At 39.3% G+C, this 21,398-nt stretch overlaps 1 protein-coding gene across 3 annotated transcripts in view; it reads right to left on the bottom strand.

Moving 5' to 3' along the window:
- Positions 1-21,398, bottom strand: part of abd-A (abdominal A) — a 156,485-nt gene that overhangs the window by 39,817 nt on the left and 95,270 nt on the right. The window contains exon 3 of one of the 3 annotated variants that reach the window (XM_083111092.1): positions 14,824-14,871. The exons of the other annotated variants lie outside the window; for them this stretch is intronic. Within the exon in view, the coding sequence (XP_082967218.1) occupies positions 14,824-14,871 (48 nt within the window). The remainder of the gene's footprint in view (positions 1-14,823; positions 14,872-21,398) is intronic. 3 annotated transcript variants of the gene reach the window in all.

The raw sequence follows: 21,398 nt of genomic DNA, 5'->3' as shown, positions 1-21,398 counted from the left end.
CTCCCAGAAACTTCCCCGGCTCTTTTATTGCTCCTGCTCCACCCCTTGTACTATCTTCCCCCATCCTTCTTTTATACTGATCCCAGTTTCGCTCGCTTCTTATCTCTTCTAGTTTTCGTTCTCTTCTTCTTTCAGAAAAACGCGGGAGAGGACGAGACCAACCCGTTCTTTCGGGAGGAGGCCCAACCAACAACTTCCGAGAGAGAATGTCTGCAGGAAAGCTTTGGAGGGAAAAAAAAACTCCCGCCAAGATGGAGTGGAAGATTTTGGTCCTGGTGGTTGAGGAACATTCAGGAAAAATGCAAAGAAACAGCCTCAAGAGTTCTCGTTTCGGATCAATATTGCCGTTCCTAGAAATGGCGGAAGAACTTGGGGATCCCCGGGTACGGAAGAATTTAAGGATCCTTGGCTAACTTAGGGATCCCCGGAAAAAGTTTGGAAAGAAGGGAGAAGAATTCTCCTTATCTTTATCCTACATTACTTGGCAACCTTGACCTCATACACACTTGTCTTCCTTCCACTTTTCTCTCTGTCTCTGCTGACCAATCTCGGTACATCTTCCTTACGAGTCCCACCTTCTGACCTCGGTGGAAACTGGGGGGGATAAAAGGAGACTTGAGGGAACTCCCCCCCAGGGGAGAGGTCCCTAAGCACCCGGAAGGATATGCCGAACCAATGAAAGGAAATGGTGATGATTCTGCAAGATTTTCTCTTACCCCAGCCTTCGCTTCTAATCACCATAATTCATGCTGATCACATCACGGATTCCTATCGCTTTTGAACCTTCCGCGCTCGCGGGACCGATCTAATTCGCCTCCGGAGAACCATCGTCTCAGGATTTCTTACTTTCAATCAGGCTTCCGAAGATACTACAACTGCAGCTCCTTCTCGAGGCTTGCTTCCCATGGAAACTCTTCCGTAATCTACGGCAATGGTTCTCCACCTATTTTGAGCGATGTGGTCCTGGGGAAAGTCTCTGTGGTCGTTTCAATAAATCTAACAGAAGCATCTAGATGTCAGCGGTGTCGGCAAAGAAATTTTCGATAGGTGTGCTCAATATTATCGATGATCCTATAGTTGTTAATTCTCTCTCTTCTCCCTCAGTATGTCCCTCCGTTTTGCTTCTGTCCATATTCACACTCTTTATGTCAGTATACCATTAATTTTATTTCCCTCTCTCATCTCTTCTCTCTTTTACTTAGCTTTTCTCTCCCACTGGTTTCTTTATTATTTGTTTGACATGTCCCTCAATTTACTTCTCTTTCTCTCTCTCTCTCTCTCTCTCTTTCTCCCAACCTTTACATTTCTTTTGTTCTTTCCATCGATATATCCCTCACATCTATTTCTTTCTTTCTCTGTTTCTGCCTTCCACTAATCTCTTCTCTCTTTCTTATAGCCTTTCTCTCCCAATCTTCATATTGCACCGGTTTCTTGTTCTTTCTCACGATACATCCCTAATTTTATTCCCCTTTCTTTGTTTCTTTTAGCCCTTTTCTACCAATCTTTATATTTATATTCTACCTTTTTATCTCTGTTCGTTCATCCCGCCTCTATTTGTAGTATCTTAACCTGATTGAAACATAAAAATGTCCCATGGTCCCACCTGTATGTATCAATCTTGGCATACATCATTCAGTTTTCCTCTGGAAGCACCCCATGCGTACTGCATCATATTTGGGCTAGTTTCTTGTAACAAATGTTACACTATTTATATACTGCAATGTACAATATGCAGGTTGGAAATTCCTGACTCCTTTGTGTACCCCTAAATACACCAAGTTGCCTACCACGAAGCACAAGAGTACTAGTTTAAGGATAAATTCTGTTATTAATGAAGTGCTCAAGAATAAAGTTGTATTCAAATTAATTGTTTTTCATTATAAGTTGATACGTAAACATAAATTATTGCATGTAGAAGGTAAAAACTATCTCCTACATAATATTTTTATCACCAGTGCATCATGTAGTTGTTACAGGTTAATTGAGACTGGAACTACAGTTATAGTGGAATCCGAACCAATCTGTGCCTCCACTGAGCATCGAACCCGGGATCCCTTGATAACAAGGAGCCTGAGTTGCCACTATGCCATAACAGACATGCTTAGAAGTCAAAGAATCTACAAATCGATGTAATATGAGGGTTTGAACAGACATATCACTCAACGTGAGTAATAATGGCTTCTTTAATTAAGAAATTTCAAGTGAACCAAATGTTCTTAATGAAGATACTATGTTTTTTTATTGATTGTATTATTTCACTACCACATGCATTCATTAACATGAGAAGTAGTGCTATTACACAGAATCTACAAGGACTGAGAGGGGGGCTGATCCATTTATCCCTCACAGCCAAAGTTCGCAAGCCGAAAATCGGATTTGGTGCTGCATCAGCGTGCGGGAAAGGAAAAGGTGTTAACGGAGGTGAGATTGCGTACGGAAGCAGGCCATTAAGATGACAATCGCCGGTCGTTTCTGGTCCAGGGGTACCAACGTCTGCGCTCTAACGAGCACCAACATTCTGGCATTCTAAAAGGGGTTCAGACACGTCAATGGGTCTTCGTAACAAAAGCGATGCTCCCTATCGAGGATTTAAATGCTCTCTGAGCCGGCTCGTATCACTTCAATATGTTCCTTTCTTTTCTTTTTAGACGCAGGTTTTTTTTTTTTTTATCAGTCTCTTCGCTGACGTTTCTTTAGATTCCTCGTTTTCCTCGCTACAATGAAATTTGGTGGGCGTGTATGTATGTTCTCGTTTCGTGAAAAGTGCGGCCAGAAACATTTCTCCATTTCTTCGCTTAAATGAAAGGTTGATACAGTAAGGTTGGCTTCACACAAAAAAATCCCACGCCCAAACCAAAAATTCCCTTTCCGGATAAAAATATCCCTCACTCATGGAACTTCTTTAAAAGCAAAGCGTATTTTTTTCTATTTGGGGTTCACATAGCTTTTCTACGTTTTGGGTTAATAGCGACGAGGGAATGAACGTGCACTTATGACGAGGGCGATGGGACAAACACAATGATACGTCCTTGTATTAACCTGGGATCTTTGCTTCATAGCTTGTTACGCTCTGCACTCAGCCACGAAGGACGAAGCAACGCATAAACAAAAGACTTAATAGTAAGGACGGCTACAAGATCAGGATAACGGATATTCTGATTTCAAATTATCCGCTATTCGTTTCGGATGCAACGGATAATCCGAATACCCGGATAATATAGATTTGGTGAAAGATTTGTAGAAAATCCGTACACTCTGAGAACTAAATTCATCATATCGATTGATACACCAGAATGCATCGATTGATGTAGGAAAGTGTGTTTTATGGCTTCTTCAAAGAGACTCAGATTCACATTTGATGTATTTGGGTGCATTTTTGTATGTCGTGAAAGAAACACCAAAGTGCATCACTTGATTCAAGTGAGGATTCCTTTCAGTCGAGATGCACTTGTATCAATCAGTTGATGCGTTTTGATGCACCTTTCTGCATTTTGATGCACCAGAATGCATCTTCTTTGATGATGCAGTTACACGTTTCGTCTGAGCTACATAAACTCTCAGACCAAACGTTTAAGTGCATCATCCATAAAGATGCATGAAGGTGTATCAAGGAACATCAACTGATGCATTGAAGTGCATCTCGACTGTAATAAGTCCTCACTTGAATCAAATTATGCACTTTGGTGTTTCTTTCACAACATACAAAAATGCACCCAAATGCATCAAATGTGAATTGGATTATTTGAAGAAGCCATAAAGCACACTTTAGTGCATCAATCGATATGATACATTTAGTTCTCTGAGTGTAGATGACACAACCAACAGCAGTAACCATCACTTCACAAGAACAGTACTTTTGAGGCACCGTGTGCTAAGCGCTAACCCACAACGACCAGACAGGGGAAATTCCAAGTTTATTACTACCAAAGATGTATACACTAGACTGCTTGAAGGTGCTGAGGCTTCGGGAAATCAACGTAAAGATTGCACGGTAAGCTGTACGGCAAATTTCCTATTCCGAAAGAAATGGATGATAGGAGAGTGCTAATAGTCCCGTTCTTTGGCTGTCCCTTCAAATGAATTGCCTGGTGTGTGTGTGTAAGCACAGAAAAATGTCATCTCAAACTTGAATGATTGAAGGTTTAAGTCCACTTTATGCACAGAGAGGCAATTCGGGACTGGACATGCAGTTTAAAGTGGGATCCGAACGATGCATTGTCAACATGTCTCCACGGGTATCGAACCACGACCCCTTGATTACAAAGCGACGACGTTATCTTATCTCAATCTTGAATAGTTCAAGAAAGCGATAAGATCATCTGAAGTCACATTCTGACCCGCTAAGTTTCTCAAAAGGTTTAAAAAAACATATTTTATTTTATTGCAATCTTTCGCCCCCTCCTTCCAATTTATTTGAAGTTCGTGCTGTTGGAATTACAAATAATTATTTCAAGTTAAAATTCAAACTATTCTATGTTCAAGAGAAAGTGTATAATCAATGATCAAGCATGTAATCACGTAACAAGTACATTTTGATGTAGCAGATATTAAATGAATTTGAAATTTATTGAGCAACTTATTACTGTGAAATAAGTTTCGGTTAAAAAGAAGATCGACAATGGCACATTGACACGATATTCTGTTACGAAATCAATTCTAATTGTTCATAAAACAATAAGCGAAGTTCAGTAGGAAGTGTTCACTACTAAGTTCAACCATCGTCGCAGAGCTAGGGAACACACATGACGCTATATACACGGAAGCAGATATTTCAGGATATAGTTGCACAGTCTATAGAGCAGGATGCATAGCAAACTGTCCATCACCATGTTCACCATGTTTATTCTCTCGTTTTCGCAATGGGCGCTTCAAGAGTTGAATCAAAACATTAAAGTCCTCCACCAGCATACGTAAAAATCCAACCCTTAGAAACACGTAGGAATAAACGAGAATTAACGAAAACAAGTTACAGACAATATGCTGAGCAATACTGTAATGAAGTGTTTTTAGTTTACGAATAATTAGAACTAATTTCGTCACAGATTATAGTGACTGCTCATTGCGCATGTGGCTTCAACCACAACAAACAAAATGTATATGCCTTTAGGTATATTTGCCCGGTTATTTAATGATTTGAATGGTTGATTTGCTTTAATTTGTATTTCTTTTCTGTCACATTTGGCTAATCGCGAAGATTAAGATGAATGGACGGACATTGGCCGGGATTGTAATTCGGGACCCCCTGGAGTTATAGCGCGGTGAGATAACCACTTCGCCCCGTAGGTTGACTTGTTATGTAAGAAAAGATTCAATTATTATTTTCCTTTCCAAATTAAGAAACGCTCATCGTCCATCTTTCCTTGTTGAATAATTATTATTGGACTTTAAAAAAAATGTGAAGCTTAAACTTGTTTACATCTCACCAGTAAAGACCACTTGCCAAGAAGGGTTCTTTTGAGGCACCTTGTGCGACAGACATCTCATTTTTTGATTCGTTAAGCTACGGGAGATGCTAAGATGTTTCCGATATGAAAATGTGAAAAGTGCTAGGACATATGATGTAGCATCGGAAATGGCGTTTTTCTTTTTCGACGTACCGCAAATGCTGATGAAAATACTTCCTTTATTTTCAAATTCTACTTGGCTAAAAGCTTATCAGTTTGCCTAATGAGTAATCGCTACTTTCTTGGTGCTAAATCGGAAGTATGTTCACGCCTGACTGTCACGCTTATTGACTCGCCTGAATGTACACACCTCGGGCGAACAAAAAAATGTGTGGCTTTACTTTCCGCAAATTAGCCAGGACGTAGTTTGGACACCCCTAGCTAGGAGTTGTATAAATATTATGCACAGAAGAAAAGAAGGATGGAAAACGAGTTCTCGCAATCTTAAATGAAGATAAGATCAAATGTATTCGCTCAATAACTGTTGTGATGCAAGGGCAATGCTTATTGTAACATGCTGTGTAGAAGACAAGGGAGAAAAAAAAGACAAGCGACCTAAGACCACTTCGCTCTGAGCATGGTGCCAACGTTTTTGTATCATTTCCTCGGCTCGTGCTGCAAGAACACTTCTCCCCGAAGTCATTCCTAGGACTACCACTTCAGAACATTCCAGTGACAGAAACAAGAAGAGAGAGTGTGGGTGTGAGGCAGAATAAGCACCAGGAAGAGTTTGTATGTGTACAGGCGAGATAATGTGGCAGGGTTGCCAACTGACCTACGAAAACACCAAAAGGAGAAACATTTCCTATAAAGTACAACACTATTCACACGGAATATTTTACATTAAAAACAGCTTTAATGGTATTGGTGCAAAAACATGCGTTTTATAACGGTTTCGAACCAGTATTCATTCTTTCCCCATGAGACATAATACACATTAACGCCTGTGAGTAAAATTAATCCTTTAACATGTGCAATTTTATAGATTCTAATAGCTTGTATTGCGTAAATGTTCAGGTTTGGTATTTGTAATTGCATGTTTGTTATTTTACGTCGCATTTTTTCCACTTTTGTCTAATCGCAACGATGAGGATGAGTGCTGATTAGATGAAATTAGTGAAGGGACACTCACAAAGAACACCCATGCCCTTGCCAGGATTCGAACCCGGGAATGTCATCAGTCATCGACACGGTGTGCATGAGTTACAAACTACATTCTACACGCTTGTATGGAAGGTACAGGTTTGGTTCCTAATAAAATTATATTCTCGGTTCTGTGAGGTGATTTGCCTAAAATTTTGGGAAAATACACAGTAAAACCAAATCATCTAAATTTGACACAAATATAGTAGATCCAGTAACTAACGTGCATAAACTGCTAATCTCTCTCTATATATATATATAAATGTATGTATGTTTGTTCAGCAATAACTCTCAAACGTCTAGAGCGATTTCAACCAAACTTGGTACACATATCACTTGCAATATGGAAATAAATAGTGTTGGGGTAAGATACCCCTGGCACCCCTAGGGATGGGGTGGGGTGGGGTGGGAAGGGGTGACGTAAAACTAATCGAGAAACGGCGATATTAAATTCCGCGCAGTGAGACATCCGTGACTCTATGCAATCCGCACAACGAAAGTGTTTCTCGGGTTGTCTAACATTCAGGCAGTGTTGCGTAAGGATTCCATAGTTTTCGTGACACTCCCAATGCGGTTCAACTCCCAAGTTCATCACCTATCGGCATGGTGGGGGGGGGGGGGGGGAGGAGAGGGAGTGAAAAATAAAATCCCACAAATGACCTAGATTAGTGTCGAATCCATAGTTTTAGGAGTCGCTAAGCTAATTGGTGACATTCACGATCACATTTAAAATTAGTTACATTTTACACTATAGTTAGAAATCATTATTTTCCTGTCTAATACAAGATCGGGTAATTAGCCAGTGGTGTATAAAAATGCACACACATGCATTAACCATTGCATTTGAGATGTGACGTTCTATGCGAAACTGCATTAATTTATGGTCCAAAATACATCAAGCTGATTCGGTGTATTTTTTGAGTTCAGTGTATACAACCATGGCCTGACCATGGGTGTTCTACGCGAGTATACCTTCGTCAATATTTGCTCATCGTCCCGATCGGGCAAAAAACAAATTTCAATAAAGCAAATACAAATACACGAGACGGAACGAAGACTGTCAGGTCTTGTCGCAGTACAGTGGGGATGCATGTATATTACCAGGCAGATCGTTACGTTCGTTCAACACTAAACTTCCTGGCTCAACAACCCTCTAAGAGGCAGGGCTTGTCAAACGGTTCTTTTCACTGATGACACGTGGTCCACGCATCGAGTCCCATCGCCGCTGTTTTCTGGGTTTCGATACCGGAACCCGCTACTTCTCCCAAAATTGTTCTCACCGAAATTTTGGAAGGTGTTCAGAAATCAAACCGGAATGTGGTAAACGTGAAATGTGGCTCGTAGCCACGGGCTGATGTGTGGAACAATGCGATTTCCCAACACTTTCGCTTTTGGCACTTACAACGTTTACCACTTTTAGTATTCAGTTTACGTTTAGATCTTTATAAGCCAGGGGTATGGCAGTATATATATAAAAGAAATGGGATAGCAGACCAAGAACAGTAGAATACTTATAATTATAATTTAATTGCTGATATCGTCATTAATAATCACATTTAAATTATAAGCAATAACATCTCCTATAAACAATTTGGATGTAAATATCGGCTTCATGTATTAACTTTAACAATATTATTTTTAATGTACATTTATCCTTTCATTTTTAAAACACATACTTGATGTTAACATAAATTTCAAAACCTTTTCAAGTAATATATCCAGACTAATTTTGAAATGTTGTTTACTTGAATATACAATTAGTGCAAAATGTTTGCTAAAACAATGGGAAGGGTTTGGACCCCCTAAACCCTCACCTTACATACGGACATGGCTAGGCATTTGCATTGTTTACATACATAATCCTCATATCGAATCCTGCATTTTAGTTTTGTCACGTTGCAGGCAAACCTAATTATGGGAGGGCCACGGCCACACTGACCCCACCCTTGGCGCAGCCTCTGATAGGATTACAAGTCAACGCAATCCACAAAACATTAGTGTTTATGTTAAGTCTTTCCATACGAATTACAGTAACTTTTCCGAACGTGGAGTTGGCCACACTGACTTCAAACAAAGGTCTGGAGAGGGGGGGACAAACAAGCGAAGCAAAAGGAATCTAGCGATACAGGTGAGCACGATTCCATTTTCTGCAACGCAAACACAAATGCCGTAGACGACCCCCGAACGCACAGCGCTCCTTGCTACCCCCGGTTCCTTGTATCCCATTAGCGTGACGTCACTACCATGATCACATGCAGTTTCATAGTGGAAAGAAAAGAACGGAGCTGGGAAAGGGGAGGGGGGAGGGGAAAAAAAGAGAGCAGCTCAACTAAGTCGTATCTATAGCAACCCGTTTCCATGGATACGCTTAGGAAAGGAAATTAGAGTGCGCTCCTAGCAGCGGGAATCTACGTCTCATTAGGGCAGAGCAAGCAAAAGTGAACGTTATTAGGAGCTGCCCCGTTTTGCCCCTCCTTCCCTTACGCTCCCCGAACTAACTGCTTCCGTCCTGCTATCTTAGCGAGCGCTGCAGATACACCCCGAGAGCTCTTTGCTTGCGATGTTCTTTTGTTTTTGTATTCTGTGCCCCCCCCCCCCCTCTTCTTACACGAGTGGCAATTGCAAAGCTTTTAAATTGGCGTATTATTCTCGCTTATATTACTTTTAGAAGTTCGTTGTGCTTGTATTCCTTCCCCGCCCCCTACCATCTTAACAAATTCTTGTTGCGAGATTGTTTCCATTTTAAACTGGAAACTAACATTTTGCCAGAGAGTGCAATATGAGTTAACCTTACATAGAAATAAATCCTTCTGTAATGTTTACGTTTTTTTTAAATATATAAATAAATAGATGTGGTGCATCTATTCCAATGATGTACGACACCGAAATCGAGGCTTACTGTCAGAGTGTGACTTATTCAGACATATTCATTCGGATTATTTAAAGGCAGACTACACGGTAAATCCATACCAAACGGGGCGGGGGAGGGGAGGAGTTGCTCGACCATTTAAAAAATATATTGTTTTTTGCAACCCCTATGCAAGGGTAGTTCAAAACATGAATTATTTTTCTAAACCTTGACTTCCTTTGAAAATGGCGCCCATTTTTGTTTCATTTTTTGGCCTTTGCAGACAGTTGCGATAATTATAACCAAAAATGCTGCAAGTTCTGAAACAAAAATGGCCGCCATTTTCAAAGGAAGTCAAGTTTTAGAAAAGTAACGCTTGTTTTGAACTACCCTAACAATAACAACAAAAAAAACTTTTTTAAAAATAGTCGAACAACATGGAAACTGTTTAGCGTGTTTGCATACGTTCAGGATGAAATTTGTTTTTCCCCTTGTGAAAGGAGCTGTTCTAAAAAGAAAGACGTTATTGAGAGAAGTTGTTTCCTTTAACAGACTACGTACTTCCGTGGCGGAGTGGTTAGCATAATGGTTTCATAAGCGTTCTCCGACAATCCAACTAGACACCCTTCACCTTGCAATACAGGGTGGGGTTCGATGCTATATGTCGATATTTAGGCGCAAACTGGAGAAGAATTCATAGCACTTAACCACCAAAGGGACGACTTTGTCGCACAGCGCGTTACGACGTCAGGAGTTTAGGGTTCGAATCCCGCATGGGTGTTAGTTGTAAGTGTCCCTACATAATTCCATCATATCATCGCTAATCCTCATCTTCGACAAAAAGTGACAGAAGAGCGTCATTCCGAAACACATTGAAACAGATAAAATCGAAAGGAAACCCAAAACGAGACACACCATTTCACACAAGAGACATGAGCAGGATCTCATCTCGTTTCGATACCATCTGTGTCCGCCAAGAGTCTTTTAAAATACTTTTTGTGAATGCAACATTTGTGTGTTAACTTGTCAAAAACTAATGAACACATGTCTGTTCTCATAGGGAAACTATGCATATGTACATACATAAATAAACTTTAAGATGCTACCACTGACAACTTATTGAAATGAGTGCTGAAAGCTTATAAAAGAAAAAAAAGAAATGCAACATCGGCAAGAACATATGAGGCATTGCGGATACGAAGGGCGAACTCAAAAAACGTATATTGTGAGGAAAATGCGTTTCAGGTTGTCAGGCACTGTGAGTACTCCACAAAAAAACTTTGGAACTCACGCATGAAACATTCCGATCTACTGTTACCAAGTTTTTGTGGAGTTCTAACTGTGCCTGACAACTTGAAACGCATTTCCCTCACAATGTACGTTTGTTGAGTTCGCCCTTCGTATCCGCAACGCCTCATATACACTCTACATCACATTTTGCACAAGTAATGGAAAAGTTTTAAAAGAGTTTTCTTCTTTATAGTGTAGATTTCTAGGAATGGCCTAGAAATCCGTTTATCCCGTTGCTACAACGAAAACATGTGGTCTGTTGTCCATATGAGAAGAACGACACAAACAACAAACAAAAAAAGCATCCTTCTGAACCTCATAGCAATGGATGTAATGTGTTAATCACATAAAACCTCCTGAACAAACAAATATAATCCTTCCTGTTAACAAAAATCAAGTGTTCAAAGGCGTACAAGCTCTCTTGCATGAAGATGCTTACTAATACACAAAGCTTTTTACATATTCAATGATGTCGTAAATGTTAATCAACTTGATTCTACGGTATACACTACTCTTCTTGTAAGTTGTATGTCTTTGGGCATATCAATCTCGTGTCTCTTAATTTACAAGTCCATGCTTCCCGGCGCATGTTCTACACATCGTTCATAATGGTGTTATACAATGGCTTCTTTCATATACGGATCGTTGGTTGCTTCTTAAACGTCATCAATCCTCCAACACTTGGTTGGTTAAGTCTTGAACGTGTAAGCTATAATTAACTGCAGTTTAACTTGCAAGTGCCTCTTTGGATTACGTACTATCTCAGTTTCGAAGGTCATCTCACATGTAGACTTCCTTTAAAAGATACAACTGTATTTCCTCTTGTACGTATCCATATATGTACGAACGAAAGTTAAAAGTTTTCAAACCTAAAAGAGTGTGCTTAAAATGTATATAGCTGTATAACCTTTACAATAATTTAAACACAGGAAAAAAAAACTGATTTGTTTCAATCAACAAAATGCAATTGGTTAGTCTTTTTATAAAAATAAACAAACAATTTGATATCGTTTTCTAAGTTTGGTAATTTTGACCGTAAACTTTTTGGTAACTGAACAAATATGCGCTGTTATCAAAATAATTTGATTCTAGTGAATTGCCTATTTAAACACATATTTGGTTACAAGCCAGTATAATTAGGTTATTCTAAACTTTTCTCTGGGAACATTTATCAATTGGACATAATTTCTTCATATTACATTTGTAGTGGAAACAACGCACACTTTCTGTCACATACAAGATGTCTTGTTTGAGTTGTTGTCTTATTAAGTCCACTTTATGCACATATAGGCTAATCGGGACTGAGCCTACAGTTTGAATTGGAATCCGAATCACAGTGCAACAATGTGCCTCCACCGGATATCGAACACACATAAGATGTATAAATTCAGGTTTGTCAATCAGGGGTAATACTGCGTTAAAAGTGTCTTGCAAAATGAATTTCCTATCTTAGGATACAATTATTCCGTTAAGTATGTAATTAAGGACATACCTAAAAAAGCAATTCTTTATGTAATGGTTTATATGTACACAATTTCACAGTACCAATATTATTTACGCTTCACCAAAGGACAAGAAAACATAATTGGAGGTGAAGACCTACGTGTCTCTTGGATCCAAAATGGCGTCCAAACAAAAGCATTGAACTTTGGCTCTTTAAGGCCATGAATGTGGTGCAAATGTCCACAAAGCCCAGCAGTAATGATCCACGATTAGGCGAGTATTTCCATCGACTTCAGCTAGACGGCGCTATCAACATTTGACAAGTGACGTAACCCTTTCTTGTAGCGAGCTTTAATCCAATTCTTTGCAGGCCTCATTACCTCAACACAAATCCAAGCCTGTCATTCAGGCTGGTCTTTGTTCCCTTCCATTTCTTTCCGTGTATATCTTCCAACTTCTATCATTCGGCATGGAATGACTTCTGTTTGGGCACGAAAATGGCGCCTTCGAGGTACCATAGAATACTGTTTGCGTCATTGACTCGCGCTCCAATGTTAACAAGCGCCATTGAACTAATCCAATGCGCTGCTTGGGCCAAGTCAACGATGTTCAAATGGCCGGAGGAATCTCGAGTTGGGGGTCTTTGCGCAAGGCCTCCATTTCTGAGCAATTTGCTGCGAAACACGTCGTCCACGCCACTTTCTTGCCTTCTCAAGATTCCGTGGGCCTTTGTGATGGCGCTGCTGCAGCCGGAGAATGTTTTGTTCAGCGTTTGCAATTCCATGTTGCTAGATGTACACTATTTGAGGAACGGCACCTTACCTTTAATTATTCATCGTTCTCAAGTTTACACGATTAACATGCACAAGTTATTGGAGCTTAAATCAGCCAACTTTAATGTGAAATACAAAGAACTACATTCATGGGGAGTTTCATAGACTATGTTAGCCTAATTGTCGTAACTGTATGTTCATTTTTTCATATATACATAAATATACGTTTTTAATTAGTTTGATGAATATTCGTTCAATCGAACTAACAGTAAAAGATAACAAAAAGAACAATGATTCACAATTAAATCACTTCTTCACGTCCTATGGAATGGAAAGTCCAGGAACTAAATATTGAATTGATTGATTTTTTTGTTCAAATTCCACTTTATACACAGAAAGGCTAATTTGGACTGGACCAACAGTTTAAAGTAGGATCCGAACCACTATATGCCTCCAGCGGGAATCGAACCCGGGGCCGCTTGATTACAAGGCAATAACGCTACAATTTTTTTTATTTTCTACATTAACAATACATTATAATATCTTAAACGTAAATACAAATGATATACAACATATACTGACGCATCGTTCACTTGCAACTTTTGCAGCAAGCACTATATGTAATTAATGCGCCATCAGGGAGGCGGCCTAAATATAATAATGTGAATAGCGAATGCAAGTTCGAAACTTAAATCAGTATAGAATGTGCTTCGACTTCTCCATATCGTGGTTGCTCGATACCTTAACAACGTGTAGGAAATACCACTTCCTTTCCCTGTGTCAGAATCCAAAATGCCTGAAGGACTGCGAGGTCGCATAGAGGCTTACGTTATTGTGTAACCGATTTTATTGACCTCTGGTGGCAATAATAAACATGATTCTATTAAACTGGCACAAATGAAAGCGGGATATAACCACATGACGGCTCCGTGAACACTACGGAACATTACGGTAACTATTAGGTTCATGAGGATGAAATTTTAATTAACAGTGTTTATCGTCACTGATTATTCGCTATCACTTTAGGACAGGTTTTCCCATCACCGTGACGTTATCTCTATTCATTAAGTATGAAAGTAAACAATTGAAAATCAACATTTTTCTTGTGGATACGGTCTCCACTGCTACTGTAATCTTATAATAATAATGTATAAATAATAAAAAAAAATAATAAATGTGAATCAACAAATAAAATGTGTGAGTGAGTTGAAGAAGGTTGTGTTACCAATCGAGGCTGTGCTCGGGAGAGGGATGAGTGTGGGCTGATTTGTAGAGGAGATCTGTGCAATTTATAAACTTAAAAAACATCATCTTTGCAACGAGAGAGAGGGAAGGGGGGGGGAGAACACATCAAAAGAAACGACATTTCCTCCTTTTTTAACACGGATATTATCTTCATTATTTTAATGGTAGTTTCTATATTTTGTGTTTTGGGGGGACACGTTAGGAGGTACTCGTACCTAGGCACCCACCTCTCTCGTGTACACGACTAAGCCTACATTTTACTAGAATGTGACGTCAAATCAGGGTTGGCACGAATCTGCCGCTATTTCTTCCATGTTGTAAACATGTTTCATTAGTTTTAAACAGTGGTTAAATCTAGAAGAAGAGAAAACCTTTAAAGTAAAGAAAAGACATGTGACCGATTGTTTGATTAAAGACTGCTACAAAGAAATCTTTAAAAAGGAAAGTATATGTTTTGATCGTTTAATAAGTGAACAGCCCCGATTGAAATTAGTAGCTTGAAATCAACAAATCTTGTCAAAACTTTCAGAAGAGAGAGAGAGAGATCTTTCCAATAAATATATTATAACCAGTAAAAAAAATCCCCAAAATGTGTTCTTGTTGTAATTATGGTAATGGCTTCAACTTACTTACTTACTTTCAGTCTTTTTCGCAGCAGAAATCAGCTCCATGGAGGCTTTCATTTCTGAAACGACAGTCAACGAAGTAAAGTGAAGTGTTTAACAATTAACTTTTTATATATTTTTTTTAAACATTTTAAGATGGTCAGCTTCAGAAATTTCCCATTTGCTAACATTGTTGGTGGGGTTAGGAATATTAGTGTTCCGGTGATTTTCTGAGATAACAAGTAAGATTTCACATGAATGCCTATGTTATTGAAAATAAAATGTCATCACTGTGTGGTCTATAGTTCCGATTTTCTCCGCAATTAGACTACATTTTTTGCCATATTGTTTCGCTATGATGTCTGCAGAAAATTATATGACCATGGACGGAAAAAGCCAAACAAATCATTTCTTACGCTCATAAGAAGTATTTAAAGCTTGCAATGCAGTGCATATTCAGTTACTGACGGTCAACTCCATCCATCTAAACAGAACACTGAAGAGAAAGGAAGAAGCAGTATTTGGCAACAGTGGACAAGCTGCAGGTGCGAGTAAACTGTGCCGGGAAGTCAACGCATCAAACTTCGTCCAATCTTCGCACCTGGTGTGTTCCACCAATCAGCTGTGGGCAGATTCACACTCGGTTGAGGGAGAGAAAAATAGAGGTGCCTCTAGAAGATACACAAGATACCGTGGTAAAAAGTGACGTCATTTATCGAAACTTACTTTGGTAAACCCTAACGTTCAAGGACAAATTAGGAATTAATTCAAAACAAACTATTTATGAAAAGGGCGATATGCTTTACTTGCATACAAACAGTTGAGTTCCAAGTCATATATGAAGGCCTCGGGTGTAAAACATGGTGACATTTTGGTCATTTCCAAGTTCATTAAGGAAAAAGTTATTAAAAGCTACACTGTAATTACATTGTTTTCGTGTTGTGTTTACCAATTTCAGAAGGCTACACTGACTCCAATGCAAATTGTATGACATGGCAATTTCACTCGAGAATTGAAGGATGGCACATTTTACTTTGCAACTCAAAAATTACCAAAATGTCACTTACCATGTTTTACAACCGAACAGTCTGGTAATATTCATGTACATTTTTAATTTAAGTTTAGGAATTCGCCATGACCATGTAGATAGAGGATGAATAATCGCATTTTAAACTTATTCGGCTAAGTTCCACAATTTTTACGCATAGCTACGTATGTAAGTTAAGGTTAATTGCGGCAAAGATGTTGGATAGACGAATATGAATAAAAATCTTCGTCTTACTCGGGATTGGAATAGTAGCACACACTCTCACACAAGACACATATGGTACAGTGGCTTGCATAAGTATTGCGCGGCTAATTGTCCATGACCATTTTACTTAAATTGGCTCTTTCCAAGGTTAAAGTTAACTCACATTGCACAAACATCAATTGTAACAATTCTGCTGAAAAACAAAAGCCTTCAAGCAATGTTATCAAATCGTGCTTCTCGAACATCTTGGACCTGCAGAAAACTCACCGAGTTATTCACATTGACATTACACTTGTCTTGTACAGTGTATTCACAAGCTTTCTTCTTTTACGTTTGATTCGCCATTCGAATCAACCAACTGAGATTTAACTGGCCCCTGCCCTTACTGTATAGACTTTAGCCACCCGTGTACACTGAAACGATTACGAAGTTAGTGCTTTAAGTCGGCAATTATGAGCTACTATCTCAAACGCATAAAATGTTCAAAACAAGACAGACTCGTGCGCCCTCTGCGAAAGAACCCTTACTTTCCAAACCAGCATCTCAGTTTCACTCCGATGGCAAACCCGGCGGGAGGTTTTCACAAGTGTTATAAAATGCCAATAAACACCCACTTTAACGTCCGGGGAAGTACGCTTTTATTACATAATAATTTACGATAGACAGGAAGAAAACTCGTCAATTTGCTCCTGTTAAATTCTAAGTTATGTCCCCTTCAAGCATTGTTGGGGGACTTTTTAATATCCTCTTGTAATTACTCTGAATGATTGTTCTCAGCGGTTTCAGTTTTTACCGTTAGGTGTCTCTTCTGTACTTATTCTTTAGTCTTTTATTTTTTCTCAGAAAAAAAAGATGGTGGCGAACTGCGACTGGTTATAAAATAAGACAGTGAAGAAAAGCTGTTATGTAAACAATATTGGAGTAAGGGTCTTTGTTTTGATGGGCAGGTAGAAATTCCACGTTAATTGTCTATAACAGCATTAACAATTTAATCGCATAGCTTCTTACATAAAGCTTAATATTCAATGAAAAGAAATATTACTTTACCATAAGCATAACCAGGCGTTTGTTTTCTGTGGGGGGGATCCAAGTTGATCGATTATAATGTAAGAATCATATGTGAACTGAGAAAATCCAATCACCATTCAGAATTTCCGAGTCGGTCCAGCCTGGTCGCTAGTTACGCCTATGTCGAATTATTTTTTTAAAAAAAATCTTAGAACGCAACGAACTAACAACAATAATTTTGATGCAGTAAACGCTGTGATAAGATTACTTTTCAATTATTGCTTGTGTCGATATCTAGCAGTTTGTAAATGTTGCTTTTAATTCCTCAAGACAGTAACTTTATAGGTACAAATCTAAATTGTTTGCAACTATTTGTTTTCAAATGATGAAATAAACTTCAGCAAGAACAATGGAATGTATACATCAAAAATAAATTTAATGGAAAATATTCACTATTTTTAAAATTGTAAGATCGAAGCTTTAAGGATGGATTCCTCTCTATTTACACTAACTATAGCAAATAGTTACTTTACTAACTATACAATTCATGTAATTTCATTTGAAGAAATACCAATCGGGAACGTGCTATTAACAAGCCATACACATATCCAATTATATTTATGAAAATGGTAAAGATAGAAATGTATATATAGGAATTTTTTAATTTTAATCCAGAGATTAACATCGTCATAAAAAATTAAATGGCCATTCACACAAAAGTAAATTAATTGAAGTTTAAATTCTGTTCGTAAGACAACAAAAGTGTAAAACCAATAAAGAAAGAATGTTGTGCTCTTTTTAAAAAAAGTTTACATAATTATGACGAGTTTCTCATCGATGTATTCCTGACATGTTTCGAAATTCTTGTCCATCTTTACAAGTGAAGCTTACGAAATATGTTGTTTAGAATGATCTGAATGACACTTATCTAAGTTGCTCAGGCAAGTATTAGATTCTTAATGTTATATAGGCTGTTCAAAAGTAGGTGCTTTAGTATATAATTGAAAACTTAACAAGGAGGTTTACGCAAACACAGAATAGGCTATCCTGGATTTTCAGTGTTGCCAGATGAGCAACGCAGATGGAAATTATAACAAGAGCACGATTCAACTATGGACAGGCTCAGTCAGCTCGTGATCTTTATCTGTACAGCGCTCCCCGCGGAGGAACACGGGACGATAACGAGTTGAAAACCCGCTGAATAGACGGAATCACAGCGGCCATTTGCTTACCAAGGTGCCTGCTTTTAAAGGTGCATAAGTATCTCTTACCACCCGCACTACATTCGCGTACAAATTTCATGCAATATAAGCGGTCGAGATGAAAGCAAGGGGGACGAATTTTTGCACCCGGAGAGAGAGAGAGAGCTGGCGCGAAAGGCAGCCACTGCGAGTCCCCACCTCCTGGCGCCCTCTGGAACTCTGGAAGAGACTTTCCATTGTCATCAGCCACCGCTTCGGCTCATGCACCACCACTCGTATCGCTGTATTGATCTTTCTTTCCCCACTCGCTCCATGCAGCAGGCACATTCCCTAATGCAGCAATGGCGAAGGTGGAGATGAGCAATTTCTTGAAACAAAACACTGCCGACTCGGAAAAGTATCATGGAAAAGGGGAAACATTACGTATCGTAACCCCTACGCAGAAAAACATGATTTTGTATTTTTTTCCCCCCCGTAGTACGAATAAACGCACTATAAATGATGGGAAGTATTCAACACACAATGTTCGAATTGAATAGGGTAAAAAAAGTCTCTGGAGTATTTTCTTCCTTTACATTTCTAAATTCACAACCACCTATAGAGGGTGGGACACTAACAATTGCACGTCTGGAATCTTTCTGAAAACATGGACATTCTGATCTTTTGCAAGTTATTAGATCTTTTGCAAGTTATTAAAGTCCCGGGTTCGAATCCCGGCCTTGGTGTTATTTGTGAGCGTCCCTTCATCATTATCATCACTCATCCTCATCTTCGCGATTAGCCAAAAGTGGCAGAAATGCGAAGTAAAATAAACAAATGAAATCAATGCAAATTAAAAAAATGTACTTCTTACAAATTAAAACGGACGGTGGCTTCTGATAAGCATAGCTCATACAATACACTTTGTTGATACTGTTTAGTGTTGCCCACGAGACGAGACTTTGGCCTGTCTCGTCTCGTGGAGCCTCGTGGAAATGCTGTCCCGTCTCGAAAATATTCGTTTGTCTTATGACACATGGTCAATCTCGTCTCGAATTTTGAAAAGCCTGTCCCGTCTCGTCCCGTGGGCAACACTAATACTGTTATTGCAATTTCTTCTATTAGGTCGATTAAAACACTTAAAATATCTAAATATGGAAGAAAATATTTCTGAAGTTTTCCTCGCTAGTTACATTTTGTTCAAAAATTCACAACTACGACACCTAGCGGTAGCGGCAGTAAAAAAAGGCTATACTTTTTCTCTTCTTCTTCTTTTAGCAGGCAGGCAGGCCACCATTTTACCGTATTTTCGTACACTTTGACTTTTTATTACGAATGCACCCTGAACAAGCCTGAAAAATAGCAATAGAATACTAAATTAAATAATATTTGTAATTGGGAGTTTCGTCCATTGTATGCGATCGTTTACCAATTTTTGTCATGGTTAAACAGGGGCGAAAATATCTGGAATAATGTGGGCAAATGATTTTTTTTTTACTTCTATTTATGGACGGAATAGATTACCGCCATTCTGGGCAGTAAAGAAGGTTCCTATAAGCAAATGCTCGAATTCTCGATATGAAAAATCCTACCGGGGGGGGGGGGGGGGGCGGTGCTTACACAAATTATCCGACCTGGTGGAATACCTGACGGGAATGCTCTCTCTCTCTCTCTCTCTCTCTCTCTCTCTCTCATTTTTTAAAATCTCAAACCCTGAAAAGTTTACTTCGAGTTACCAAACAATTTCGCCAAAACGATTTGTTGATTCCAAAAAAAAAAAAAGCTCCACCACATATTTTTTGGCCAATTCAAAAAAGGCAATTCGACTCGGGCCAATAAAAATGGGACACACCTAGATCCTGAAATATCGGCTTCCCTGCAGTGCGTTGTGCCTAACTCTACGTCGATGAGAACACGTCAATAGCACATTTCAGGATCTAGGTGTACCATTTTCATTGCCGGTAACTGTACACGGTGGCGGCGATTACGGGGAGGGGCAGTTGCCTCCCACTTTTCGCCACTTTTGCCCCCTCACTATGCTAAACCTTATCTACAAAGGGAAATATACTGTCTTCCCCCCGCCGCGCCGTTTTGGCACCTTGTCCCCCCGCTTTTGGAACCCTATCGCCGCCACTGAATTTGTATCCCTCATTTCTGTAACAATGATATATTTTCTCACGCACCTCACTCCATATCTTCAGCATTTTCAGTTTATTTCCGTGGGTATTGAAGGCTAACCCCCCCCCCCCCCACCTCTATAGATCTGGTTGAATAAAATCAGCCTTGGAATTAAAACTACATAAATTTATGATTATATTACGACACACTTCTGTATAGTAGAAAGGAAGATACTTCCCCTAAAAGTTGTGGTCGGAAAACACAAAAATACCTTTTTGAATTTATTCATTACGTCGCCTTTCTTCCGTTTCTGACTAATCGCGACGTTCAGGATGAATAGCGATTCGATGAAATTGGTGAAGATGCAGTCACAAAGTAAAAGCACAGATAAACATATCTCTCGATCTCTTGTAAAACGTTTTGGTCTAGAGGCGAAAGTAAAAAGGTGCCACAAGCGCCTCTCAGCGGTGAATGGCACAACTTCTTGCGGACAGTAATTCATAACGAAGATAGTTTCCTACCAGAGTTCATTACTTGCTTGTAATACATTTATCTGTGGTAAAAGGTTTACGCAGGGACTTTTGGAAGCCATATCGCGTATCTAACACAGAAGCAGCACGTGCATATCGACAAGATAACCATTCCGAAACATAAGTTCAAAAGTTGCTTTGTCGTATTTTGCTGCCGCAGTGGACCTCGATGTTTGTAGGGACGCGAAACGTTCCAGAGAAGTTTGACCACAAAGTATTGTACCACGTTTCGCTTTTCCAAAGGGGGAAAAAAAAAGAAAATTATGTGTTTTAATCTCGTCCTACAGTCACATAATTCTAATATCAAGACGACGCAGGCTGGTAGTGGCGTATTTGTTGCAAGGGGAAGTGGGGAGGGAGTACAGGCAGTGCTTCCCCCTACGAAGCTGGTCGATTACAAGCAGCGAGGGCCTTGCGAGATATAAATCCTCAACACGCCCATCCTCTGCTAGAACGCAGCTTGAAGTTTCGTTGCTATGAGAAATTCCGATTACAAAACGATTTATTGTAAGAAAGGG

The sequence above is a fragment of the Lepisma saccharinum genome, chromosome 24, assembly GCF_977018435.1.
Source record: "Lepisma saccharinum chromosome 24, izLepSacc3.1, whole genome shotgun sequence".
Taxonomy (NCBI): Eukaryota; Metazoa; Arthropoda; class Insecta; order Zygentoma; family Lepismatidae; genus Lepisma; species Lepisma saccharinum.
This window is presented reverse-complemented; position numbering and strand designations above follow the sequence as displayed.